General features: G+C 36.1%; 1 protein-coding gene across 6 annotated transcripts in view; it reads left to right on the top strand.

Annotated features, from left to right (window-relative positions):
• The window catches only part of ATG10 (autophagy related 10), a 285,621-nt gene that overhangs the window by 198,099 nt on the left and 73,372 nt on the right, over window positions 1-14,150 (top strand). For all 6 annotated transcript variants that reach the window (XM_003310661.6, XM_054684225.2, XM_009448917.5 and 3 more), the window contains one exon: window positions 11,003-11,100. In XM_003310661.6, the coding sequence (XP_003310709.1) occupies window positions 11,003-11,100 (98 nt within the window). The remainder of the gene's footprint in view (window positions 1-11,002; window positions 11,101-14,150) is intronic.

Below are 14,150 nucleotides of genomic sequence, written 5' to 3'. Positions count from 1 at the left end.
ATTTAAAAAATATAGCCCAAGAATGGAAACATTGTGATGGTGCCTACTTCAACTGCTATGCCAGGTTTTGAAAGAGGAAGTAATTCTGTTGTCTCCAGGAGACCTAAGACCCAAACCATCTATGTATCTTTACTCTTTAGTCTGATACTTTTCAGAGACTATAGGAGTAGTGGACTTAGAAAAATAGAACATCCTGAGGACTCAAAAGTGGGTATCCAAACTAGCTGAAGCAGCTGTTCCACTTCTATAAACACGTATTTTTATTTAATCCTTGAAGGCAGACAGCCAAGTTGAGACAGCATTCTGCTTCTGCCTCTCATTTCTACTACTTTGGTGTACAGGAGCTCAGTTACCAAGTGGGCAACGTGGATTTAAGAGAAGAAATAAGCCCTTCCATCCCAATGTTCTGTTTTTCTCTAACTACTTTTGTCATTGTAGGTTTGGGAGAGGTGGTGGGACACAGTTAATACCCTTTGTCACTCAGGAGAGGGTGAGACATAATTGCACGTCTGTTGAGTAATAATAAATAGCCTACATTGGAATAGTGCCTTACAGTTTAGTAAATCCACTCCCACAAAGCGTTGACATCTTCAAGTGCATGCTGTTTTTTTTTCTTTTTTTCCCACTGTTTTTGAAGCATACCATATTAAAGAATTTTTTGTATCATGCCAAAGCCTTCTATCCATTCCCTACCATTCTTATTCCCTGACATTTTTATGTCTCATTTTCCCTTTTGAGGGCTCAGCTTTGATCAAAAGATAGTGGCAAATGTTACAAAGGTGGTAAAACCCTTAGGCACATACATAATGGCCTTTTGCCTTACCAGAGGCCTAGGCTTAAATATTTTCTTCTTACATTTAGCTAGAGATTTCTATATTTATTTCATCTTGAATTCTGATTCATCTCTTTCTTTTCATTTGTTCTCAGTCTCTATTGAAAAATGGACCAAGTGGTTCTTCTTATTTTCAAAACATTTAATTCTTTGGATGACATATGGGTTCTTCTTGGGAGCTGTTTTGACATATTTCTTTAATTAGTCAGCAGGGCTGCATTTGAATAGAGGAGGAATCTTTTCCTCCATTCAGCAAAGGAATGGCTGTCCTTTATGGAGACCATTCTATTATTGGCCCAGGAAATAAGGGTATAGAATTAAAAATGTAGCCTAAATATTTCATGTGAAAGATTTGTCCACTTGTTGTAGGCCTGAAGGATGCTCATGGAGAAACAGGGCAAAAGAAATAATCAAAGAATAGTTCCTTCTCAAAGGCAGCATGAACCAAACTAAGATAAACGCCATGATAAAGAAAGAATAATGGAAAGTTTGGAATTAAAGCAGCATATAAATCATCAAGCAGGAAAAGGATTGTCTGTGGTTTGCAATAAGAGGACATCTTTGGAGTGCATAGAGGAGAATGACAGCAAAACAGGAAAGATGGGGGTTGGAGGAAGCCGAAGAATAAAAGTAGAATATCCATAGCTCTGTCCAACAACTTGTAGAGGACAGCCACAGGTTGGGTTTCTTGAAGAGGTTAGGAAAAGCACTGTAGAAGGGGAGGAGAGTGAGTGCCAAGCTATGGGGGCTGGAGAGAGCCCACCATATTTGGAGAACAGTGAAGGACCAGTTTGGAGTAGGGGCTAACTTAGGATGACTTACGGAAGAAATAGTTGAAAAGATATGTTGAGGTCAAATTATGGAAGAGATAATGGTTAGGAAGGGGTTGGAAGATATAAAGAAAAAGTGAAAGAGTTTGAGCAGAAGTGAATGAGACCAGAGGAAGGATGTCCTAGAAATTGTGCCTGAGTAAAACAGAAAGAAAAGGAATTGAAGGGTGAGAGTGAAATTTGGAAAAAAAAAAAAAAGGATTTGGCTTTTTCATTGTTGTTGTTATTAATAACAATTTAAAAACAATAACCTCTTAGAGAAAATGAGTTGGAAAGAACATATTTTCGGGGAAAGATGTATTATTGCAAGTACGGTAAGAGTTATGGTTAAGGCAGCTTGTTGAATAGGAAGAAAAATAGTGGATTAGAGAAGTATTTTAAGACTGGGGCAAAAACGACTCTAGTTAATTACTACAGTGAACAGAAAATAGAAAATTATTTGACAGATAATTTAATTTAGAGTCTTAATTGTAAAGAATCTTTAAGAAAGTTCGTGTATTTATATTTATGTTACACATATGTTTATGTAGACAGTAAATCTAGCCAAGGTCATGATAATGAACCATAACATGAATTTTGGTGAATTAAAAAGAGATTCTAGGGATTGAAATGAATTTGAAGAGCAAACAGTGAAAGTTATTTTTAAGAATAATGAAAAGTTATCTAACTAATACAAATATATTCAAACTGAAAAGTCCAAATAACAGAGGAAATCTAGTGAGAATTATTTGTTGAGCCATGTAAATGTTTGAAACATTTTGGGGAATTAGGATAGAAGTCACATGCTGGGTTAGAACATATGATAGCAATAGAATCTCATTGAAAAATCAAGCCCTGTTTTGAAAATGTACTAAAGGAAAGGTGCTAAAGAAATGGGAAGTAAAACTACAGAGATAGCTAGTTAGCCAAAAGGTTATTCTAAGCAGAATATTGCTTAGCCACATATACAAAAGGCAAGAGATTTTAGTTGGACCCAGAGGCTTGGGAGAGAAAATAACAAGGTAAGTACATTAATTTTATTAAGCTGTAAGCGATTGTATTTTAGCTTTCTTAGGTGAATGTTTGTGCCATATGGAAAAAACATCTCTTTGCTTACTATTGGCAAAATGAGCCCTGTTTGAAATACCTATTAAAATATACATGAGTGCCTACTGTGTGCACAACACAAATCTCATTAGCCTCTTTTTAAAATATGCTGAAACAAATCACTGCCTAACTTGTAACTCATGTATTGTTTTTCTGCTCCTTCAAAGTCATCAAAGCAGTATTCGAGTCTATATGTTAGGTGCTGTTTTGAGAAGGCAGAGACTGCATTCCATGAGAAGGAGACCAGGTTGGATGTTGGAAGTAAGGGTATTCAAAGTGCTGGTATAGAGTAATATAGTAGTAATAGGTCCATGATGTGGGTATAATGTTTGAGGAAAGCCAGGAATACAAATTACTGAGTATTAATCTCAAGAGTTTGGGATCAAAACCTCAGAATACTTTGGATAGGATTGAAAATAGAGTGTTGGCAGGGCGCGGTGGCTCACACCTGTAATCCCAGCACTTTGGGAGGCCGAGGCTGGCAGATCACCTGAGGTCAAGAGTTCGAGACCAGCCTGGCCAACATGGTGAAACCCCATCTCTACTAAAATACAAAAAAAATTAGCTAGGCATGGTAGCAAGCGCCTGTACTCCCAGCTGCTTGGGAGGGTGAGGTGGAAAATCGCTTGAACCCTGGAGACGGAGCTTGCAGTGAGCTGAGATCACGCCACTGCAGTGACAGAGCGAGACTCTGTCTCAGGGAAAAAAAAAAAAGAAAACAGAGTGTCTTCTGCTTTAGAACCAGCAGACCTTAGGCTGTAGATATCCAGCTGGTAGTATGGCTCTCAGATTTCTGGATCAATAGTGGTATCACAGGGCTGATGTCTCAGGTATCTTGTGGACCCAATGTTGCTTCCCTTGGGACCATTTTCTGATTCAGAGGTTCATCAAAATGGTCTTATATGTCCTTTACTAGGTTAAGTGATTCACTTAATTTAAATGGAAGGGTATAACATCACTTGCGTTATTCCATGTTTCTTAACACTGTGTGTGGACAGTTTAAGATGATTCATAATTGCTCCTTTATGTGCTATTGGGCATATGTTCATAAAAATAGATTGTAACACACATAAACTTTCTCATGTAATTAAAAACCATGTTAACATTTATTTTTTCTATTCAAGATTGCTAGACAAATATATAACATTTTAAGCTGATAATTTTGAAAATATTTATTAAGCAAGACTTTTAAGCCATCTATTTGTGCTATATTAGATGTGTACCCCTGGTTGCAAATAATTTGATAAGCAGGAAAAGGCTTATTGAAGGGTAGATCGTAGAGTCAACTGAAGGTGGTAGAATGACAAGGCAAGGGAATATCTGCCTCCCTTTAGCTTTGGTGGTAGAAATGGGGCTCTGCCTCCTACTTATTTTGGAATTTATCTCCCAAATTGGAAGTGTGTTTGGATACTGAGAAATCACATATCTGCTATAGCTGCATCTGCTTAATGCTATGGATTTATGTGAGTATGAGGGTTTTTAAAAATATAAATGTAAAACATTTAATCAATTAATTTTATTATGATCATTCAGCCATTATTCTTAGAATGTGCTAATTACTCTAGAAATAATGTTGAACTTTCATCTGTTCATTCATTTGAAAATATTTATACATAAGGCATGGATATGTTTCTGAAATGCTGAGATAAATAAAGGAAATCAGAGATGGATAATACCATCAAGGAGCTTACAGTCTAGTGAGGGAAACACAAGATAGGTCTGAAATTCACTATAACAAGTAGAATATGTTAAGGACCATAAGAGAGGTAAAAGGCACCAGGGCTTGGAGAGCTATGACTACCTTGAGCTGTGGTGATCAAGAGAGGCCTTGGCTGGACATGGGATTTGTCCATGAGTGATAGGGGAAAGGGTGAACCAGGCTTGGGAAGAAAATCATGAAAGGGAAAATTCCAGATACTCATAGGTTAGGCAGTGTTGATGGGGACCACTAGTAATAGTAGCAACAAGAACAATACAACTAATATGCATGTATAACTTTACACTTTACAAAGAACTCCTGTGCACAGAAACACATATAATGTAGTGGTGAAAAGCGCATGGTCTAGAGTCAGAAAACTTTAGTTCTGATTCCTAGCTCTGCTGCTTACTAACCTTATGACCTTGGGCAAGTTATTGAACTTTGCCATTTCTTTTCTTTCATCATCTGAAAAAAAAATTGAGTTAGCAATAATACTGATTTCAGAGTTTCGAGGATCCTGAACTTATATTGGAAATGGGACTTGACACTTAGTGCCTTTCAATCATGCTAGCCAAATTATATATCTAGATCTTCACAATAAAATTAGAAGGTAGGAACTATTATTACCCTCATGTGAAGACAAAAACTGCTCAGAGGGGTTAAATTATTTATTCAAGGGTACATAGAAAACTGTAGAGTTGGGACTTAAACTCTATAGCCCATTTTTCACTACATGACACTTTCATTCAAATAACTGAAATTTAAGAACCATATAGGTTAAATTAATTAACTGATGTTATATGCAAGCAAAAGAAAGTTGCCATAGTTCATATTTTTGGAATTTCATTTAGATTTCTTGAGCCCAATAAAGATACAAAGTCCTAAAATGCTTATAGGAATAAATAAAAGTTACAGAATTAGCCGGTATAGTAGCTGAAATGAATGTACATGAACAATTGCACTCATTTCATATCACAATATAATTTTCTCACTGAAGCAAAAATGAATTTTCCCCTTTGGTGGAGCTTCATCTCTGCCTTACTGTGGAGTATGACATGAATTTTTATATCTTTCAAAGCTATGTTGAAGACAATATATTGAATAATGACATTTTTTGTTGCGAAAAATCCACTCTTTCCTTTTTATTTCTAATGGCCACATTCAGAACATTATTCTTAAACTTACTCTGAATTATTTGTACTCTCTCTAGTCTTCATTTTAGGAGTTAAAAAATGTTAGTGAAACCGTGCACAGTAAGGATAAAGGTGACTCCAGCGTGCTTGCACTAGAGTTAGATAGTGCTGGTGAAATATCTCATGCTGTTATTGGCTCATGAAAACTAATAGCCCTGAGAAATTTAATTTAGAAAGCTGCACATTTTGAGTAATATATAGATTACTTGACATGTGGGTTATTATTCAATTGAGAGATTTTATATGAAAATGTTAAATTAAATGCTACTGGCAGTTGCTAAAGATTGTACTTTTTAATTATTCTATTTTTCACTAATGTCTCTTCTTCTTTTGTCATTGACATTTTAGATTACTGACAGAACATTCCATTAGCTTAAATGTGTATTATCATTCCAAGTGATACAGGCATATAGTAGGCACTCAATAAACACTTGTTATATAAATGACCTCAATTTACCATGCTCACTATGTAGGTTACTACTGAAATTATTTTGGCTTCTACTTCTTTTTCAAGTATTCAAGAGATTTTACTGAGCTACTCAGCCTCAATGTGACTAATGAAATTTCTAAGCATGTTAAAATTGGTGCGATTGAGTATCTTGGATCTGAAACGAAGGAGTTGTTGATTGAGTATGCTTATGTCTCCTCTGACTGAGGCCAGATGTAAAAAAATAGACTCTCTTAACATGGTTTAAAGTTTCTCATTGAAGATACTTTGAATTGAACATGCAGGCACATAATAATGTGTTTTATGTACTTAACCAAGTATTTATGTCCATGTTTTAAGTTTTGAGTCTTCAGTTTTCATAAATAAGTGGATATGTACAACATTCTTCAGGTTTCTACTTTGTTTATATGATGCAGTTCTTTATACATATATAAATATCCCAGTTTGTTTCAGTGGGATTTCTCAAGTATCCATTTTGCTTTTGAAATAATTAGTCACGATCATATTTGAATGCATTTTAGATACTAATAATGTATGCCACGATTTTGAAGATATTGCTGATTAAGTTAGATCTTTTGTTTTTGTATGAAAGATCTCAAAAACTAACTTTTATGTGTCTTTGATGATGAAGGTGTGAACTGTGACTAGGCAAACCAGTGACGAAGGCTTAGGGAACAGAAACCACATCATACCTCATTAAGTCATTGTTGTCATAGAGACAAAGCTATATTTACCCAGACCTTTTACAGTGTAAGTGGTCAGCAGAAACTGGAGAGATTTGCAGAGACACAGAGGAAAAGCAAAATTATATACTTTTGCCAACCATACTCTGATTACTCAACATATTTTGGGAACTGCTGGTTTTGAAACTTCTTCTAGTCCTTGTGGCTAGAAGTTGGAAGATGGTTACCTATTAAAGGTGAATTTGGCGACAACAAAATCATTTGGAAGCAAATATATGGAATAAAATAAGTATAATTTTTTTTCCTTTGATTTAAACCTATTTGGGACTAGTAAGTAATTAGTTACTTGTCTGGCTCTGAAGGCAGTTCAAAAGTTCAAAGGCAGTTCCATTGACAGAATTACAGCATTGTTGGAATAAATATTGGTTGAATTTGCTGAATAATCAGGTAACCTCCCTAGGTGACTGTTTTGAGGAACAGTGGTCTTTTGAATATTTAAGACCTGATATGCTTGTTTTAAAAACATGTAGTCCCACCAGGCCTAGCATGCCACCAGCAGGGGGTGCCAAACACAGAACTTCAATAGGTGCTAAAGAGACTGCGGTGGCCCTTGAGATAGCCGTTATGGGCCTAGAAGAAGCAGATATTTTAACAATGGTATTATAATTGCTTGTTGACCTTCCTCAGTTTTTTTAAGGGGGTTAGATTTTGGAAGTTGGAGACCATGGTTTGGAGAGGGTATTCATGGAGGTCACGACTGTCTAAGCCATCTCAACCAGTTGCATCATTGTGGATGTATAACAGACTTGCACTGTTATATTACCAATTTTTCCATTGGTTTCCTCATTTGAAGAGTCTACTTTTCAAACAAAGCTCTGGTTACAACAATCAGAAAAGCACCCAAGTTGGTTTAGAAAGTTGGGGTGAGAAGAAAATAGCGCTTATTCTGAAGAAAAAGAAATAAAGCTTTGCCAGGCCTCATTGGGATTGCAGCTAAAGGACTCCACTGAGGTAAATACTTTCCTGGCCTCTTGTCTCTGCCCTTCCCTATATAGCCACATTTTTGTAAAGATGGAGTCTCACTTTGTTGCCCAGGCTGGTCTCAAACTCCTGGCTTCAAATAATCCTCCCACCTGGGTCTCCCAAAGTGCTGAGATTACAGGCGTGAGCCACTGTGCCCAGCTGTTGTTGTTGTTGTTTAAGGTGATGAAAATGTTCTAAAATTGATTGAGGTGATGATTGCACAACTCTACGCATATAACTGAATTGTACACTTCACATGGGTGAATTGTATGTACGTGAATTATATCTTGATAAAGTTATGTGTGTTTTTTTTTAGTCATTGGCTTTAAGTGACGAATGTTAGTGATATGCATGTAGTGCTAGTGATCCCCTACCCAGCCCTGGTGGTCTTTCCACTGGTTGGCACCTCTCCCTGGAACGCTGTGCCTCCCAGTGTTTGCACACAAGTTACTTTCTCACTAAAGTCTAAAATTGCAAACCCACCTCTGGCTGGCACTTCTTAGCCTGCTTTACTTTTCGTTTTCACCATAGTATGTATCACCTCCTAAGATAATATACAGTTTACTTGTTTATTGTGTTTATTGTTTATTTTCACACACACACACGCACACACACACACACACACCCCCCAAGGCATAATGTAACCTCCATGAAAACAAGGATGATTGTTTTGCTCACTGATGTATCACAAAGGCTTGGAACAGATGCCTGGCATATAGTAGGTGCCCAATTATATAAAACATCTACTTCTAAAATTAACTTCTATCCAAACCATTTACTCCATACTTACATTGTTGCCTGAAATACTTTAAGGAATAAAATTAAAATCATTACTGATTACCAGATATGAAACCCAGCATTCTTCTCTAGGTCTGAAAAGCTTTATGGTAATAGAAATAAAGTTAAGGAAGGCATTTTTTCATCATTTATCATTTACTCAGTAAATATTTGTAAAGCATTTGCAGTGCCTCTGCCCTCAGAGGCAGCGTGGACCAGCAGGAAGAACATTGGTGAGTCCTGAGATCTGGATTCAGACTTCAGTTCAGTCATGAACCGGCTGCATACTTTTGGCAGATACATTTTTCGTAAGACCTTGGCTGCCCTATTTATAAAATTAGTGGTTATACTAGCTCTAACATTTTATTATCCTACTACAGGTATTTGTTTACTTCTAACTTTGACGTGTAAAAATTATTTTAAAAGCATGTCGTTCTGTAATTTGATTAGTTTACTATCTGACACTAAAGTTCTTAAGATCTTATTTGCCTCTTCCCACACCAATACACACACACACGCATGTGCACACAGACACACGCACACACATACACATATGCGTGCATGGCATGTGCATATTTCAAAGATGCATAGTGCTTAAGAGCAGAGTTTGGCCCTACTCTGTAAATGTGTTCAGAAAACAATATAACACAGATACTGAAGGCAGCTTGTTTTTAACTTGTAGCTAAACATGACATTCAAATGTTAATTGGATGAATAAATCTTGTTCATTTTACAGACATGGAAATGTCAATGGAATAAAACTATTTATCACAAGATAATGGTCTCCTGCCGCTAGATAAATGCCAAGATGAAGATACTTATTGAAAATGTATCAAAATATTCGATTGCTATTTATTGAAAATAAAGGTTGAGGAAAAGTTCAACTTTTTAGGTCAAACATGATAAATGCCCTGCTTATAATATTAGTATGGTACTATATCAAAGATAATATGCACGGTATAGCAACATGGGAAAATTCTAAGAAATAACAGTCTAGAAATGAATCTTTTAGGTTTGAGAATTACTGGAATAATTGTGTGAGGGCTGGGAGGAGATTCCTGATATTTATTGAGCTCTTATTGTGTGCCTAACACAGTCCTGGGTGCATTCACTAATGTAAGCCTCAAAAGAACAATACCCAGAAAGGATCATTATTCTCATTTTGCCGGTAAAGTTAAAAGCAAAATAATTTGCACTCACATGGAGAGTAAGTGCCAACACCAGGATTTAAAACTTAGTCCAGATTCCAAATCTAGTGCTTTTCCCCCCAACATCATACATTTCTATTTATACTTGAAAGTCTTAATACAGTGATTTTTGGAGCTCTTGAGTAGATTATTTTCCTTATGCTTTGTTGCCCTTGATGACCAAATACTTCTTTGGTCTAAATATTCAGTATATTGCTATGTGAAATATCTTTAAGTGATATCATCCATTAGCCCAAAAGAGCACGCCCATAAGTCTTGAGGGCCTTATAGCTCTGAATGGATCAAGTTATATTGGATTCTAGCATTAAGACACCTTCTTTCCAGTAGTGTATGGTTTGAAATCTTTAGGTGACTTCTTCTTTCTGCTTTCTTTTCAGAACTTAGATACCTATTTTTCCACTTTACTTACCTTGTGTATAATGTAAGTGCCATAGTGGTCTTTGTAAAATACATTGTTTGGGTGGATACAGAGGGATAATTGAAACAACTTAAAGAAAAAGAGCATTATTGTTCAATAAAGCTTTTACTGCCCTCTTCATGCCAACCCCGTTCTCTTGTCCTTTCCCACCCCAAGAGTCCCTTTCTCCACCTGCCATAGACACCAAGTGTTAATATCTCTCTTCCTTGGACCATCAGTGAGCTTCAGTCTTCTTCAGGCAGAGACCACTCTACTGTAATATACTTGTCATAGTTTCCTCAGTAGATGTTAGGCTCCTTGTTAGGAGAAATTGCGTGTTTTTCTTCTCTCTATTCTCCATGGTACCTGATGGAGTGATTTGGACATTATAGATACTCCATGAGAATGTGAAAGATGCATGGGTAGGCTTCTTTGTTTTAAGGACTAGAGTAAGTATGAAGGATTCAGAGTATTCATGGTGCACCTTTATGAAATATGGGAGTCTGTTGGTTCCTTTGCCTGTGCTTGCATCTGTCAGTTCTCTCTTAAACACATTTGGATTTTATTTATTTTGTAAAATTCCTAGAGGCAATGAATGAGCAGACAATTTAAATGCTAGATGGATACAAAGCTGAGAAGCTTGAATGTTTAAATTTCCCTCAGGAAGAAAATAGTAATTCATATAGCACTCTCTTGATATATAAATAGCATGTGCACTGAAGATCTTTCTAAAAGTCATGATATTCTTCCAGGAGTTTTAGATTGACACCAAGCACCATTGTGTCACATGAATTACTAACTCAGTCTTTACCATGCACTTTCACAGATGGGAGACCTTTAACTCTGAAGGACATATGGGAAGGAGTTCATGAGTGCTATAAGATGCGACTGCTACAGGGACCATGGGACACTATTACACAACAGGTTGGAGAGTATTGTCATTTTATTGTATGCATGTTATTGTATTCTTTCCTGCTGCTCATCTTTTCTTCTAGTTCCCTCTCCAACTCTTTTCCCTATTTCACTCGTCTATATCTTTACATATTTCACCTCAAAGACAGTTTCCTTAAAAAAAAAACCTTCCCAGACCCAGTCTTGGTTTAGCCACCCTATTATAAGCTCTCAGAGTGCCCTATAATTATCCTTTAGAATGCTTATTCCAATTTTAAATTACATATTAGGATGATTTAAAAAAATTGATGTCTGTCTTTTCCACTATACAGATACTCCTTGACTTACAATGGGAATACATCCTGATAAACCCATCGTAAGTTGAAAATATCTGAAGTAGAAAATGCATTTCATACACCTAATCTACTAAACATCAAAGCTTAGCCTAACCTACCTTAAATGTGCTCGGGACACTTACATTAGCCTACAGTTGGACAAAATCATCTAACACAAAGCCTATTTTATAATAAAATATTGAATAGCTTCATGCAATTTATGGAATACTTGACTGAAAGTGAAAAACAGAATGGTTGTATAGGTATCAAAATATGGTTTCTCTTGAAGATGTATCACTTTTGCACCATGATAAAGTCTAAAAATTGTTAAGCTGGACCATCCTAAGTCTGGGACTGTCTGTACTGTGAGCTCTCATATAGGCAGACCATGTCTCTTTTATTCTTCATTGTACATGCAGCACCAGCACAGTACTTATCATGTAGTATGTGCTCAATAAAAATGTATTAAGCAAATGAAAATAGAAACTAAGTTGGTTTATATATTAAGAAATAGATGATTTGGCTTATGTAATCTATACTGTTTTACAGTTTTACTCATAAATACATTTGCAAAAAAAAAGAGCTTTTGATTAATAATATGGTTGCAATAGTGATTTGCAAAAGTAGAGAAAATAGATCTGCAAAAGTAGATATAAAAAGTAGATTTGCAAAAGTAAAGGAAATAGATCTGTCAATCATATAAGTCATTACTGCCTTGCTAAAATCAGTAGTTATTTTGGAAATTTAAAACTATTCATCACCTTGCAACCAATCATGATCTCCTTAAAAATAATTTTTACTTATATCAAAAATATTATTTTTTCCAAGCTTCTGTTCAGCTTAATGAAAGCTTCCTTTAAAAATGAGTTTATCAGTTATTAGAATTTTTATGCCCTCTTATGTGTTTGATCATAATGACAGTTTACCTCCCAATCAACATAAGAATCCTTAGCATCTTGTAAGTGGTTCTTTAACAATGACCATTTTCTAGGTTTTAATTGAGGACAAAACTAGCTTTAGGTATTTGTATCTTTCACACTGCCCCTCAAATTAATCTTTTCTCTTCCCACTGTCACCCTCCTAGATCAAGCCCTCTGACCTCACATGGAACAATTAGTAAAGCCTCTTACCTGTGGTTTTCTGCTCCTTTCCTCTCTGCCCCTTACCTGTAGTCATATCTTTTTAACCACTGCTGTGCTTACTTACCTGTGCTCAAACCTGCAATAGTTCTCCGAGGGCCTATGGGATGTGGTCTAAATGCTTTGCCTGGGCATCAGAGGTTGCCACTCCCTGGTTCCAACCTGCTCTTCTAGGTTTATCTTCTACTCCTCCGCTCTATACAGCTCTTGCCAAATATGGTTATTCATCTCTCTATACTCCTCTTGTGCAGTTTGTTCTTGTGATCTTTTCTAGATCTAATGCCTTCCCTCATTTTTCTGTATGCATTACCTGTTACTACCTGTCCTCTCATACATTCCCTTCTCTGAAACCACTTCAACTCACAAAAATTGCCCCTCTGAAATCCAAATCTGTAGACCAGGCATTGGTGGTGCTGTGAAGAAGGATAATGTGAAATATGAGAAAACCAACCCTAAAGATTTGGCAAGAACATTTTATTTTATACAAACTATTTTGGATTAACCTTTAAGTATGTCAAGATGAGTGCTAAGAGTTCCAGCTTCTAGTGTCTTGTCAGTGGCCACAAACTGTACAAAAATTTGTATTGTAGAGTCCTTATCCACAAGACCCAGAAAATGTTTGGTTGTAAGAGTCAAGAAAGATGGCAAAAGATAGAGGAAAAATATATTCAAAAATATGTGTGTATTTAACTTTACACCCATTTATCAACTCTTTCTCAATTCCATTATACTCTTGAATCCAGTTCTTACCATTTTCCTTTTCTGCCTCTAGCAGGTAATTAATCTCCTTAATGCAGGCCTGTATATAGCACAATTTCTAGTGGTCTGTGATATTTTATATTTTAATTCCACATGTCTTTGTTCTGACCCATGACATAAGAACAAGATTTTGATACAATGTTGACATAGATTTCTTTTTATTGATAGAACTCTTACATTGTTAAACTCACCACTGAACCAATCTGTATATAGATTATTTTTAATAGAATTGACTAATGTCTTTCATTTTATAGTTATTTCACTGTCACACAGCCTATTAGTGTACCATCTTTTTCCTCCCTATCGTAGTATGGTATTACAGATCAAATCCTATCACAACAAGCATTACTATTTCTAACACTAAGGCTGGGGCTCACTTAATAGGAGGGATATTTGATATAACCACACTACAACACAACTATAAAACTTAGGTGGTCCTTTGGAATTGATCTTATTGGGATTTGATCTGTGAACAGATATCCTACTTCTAATAACAATGTTTATTTAAGCTTTAAAATTGCTCATCACAGTGCATGTCGAGGCATTACAGACCAAGTAGGGGAAACTCATTTGCAGCCATTGCACTACTTGGCATTTGAAAATCATCATGAATATTTCCTTTGGAGATCTTGACTTTTAATCCCAGATTGGTTAATGGGTTGGTATTTATATCCTCTTCTTTGCTTGAGATCTTTGGGAGAATGGGTCTTCATTTTTTAGTACCACATACAAAAAAAAAACAAGGTGTCCTCAGTGAGATGGAGGGGGAGAAGATGATACAGCACTAGGGAAGAATGGGCTGATAGAATATTGGTGGTGTTGAATAGTAGACACCGTTTTGCAGAATTAT

Source organism: Pan troglodytes, chromosome 4, assembly GCF_028858775.2.
Source record: "Pan troglodytes isolate AG18354 chromosome 4, NHGRI_mPanTro3-v2.0_pri, whole genome shotgun sequence".
NCBI classification, from domain to species: domain Eukaryota; kingdom Metazoa; phylum Chordata; class Mammalia; order Primates; family Hominidae; genus Pan; species Pan troglodytes.
This window is presented reverse-complemented; position numbering and strand designations above follow the sequence as displayed.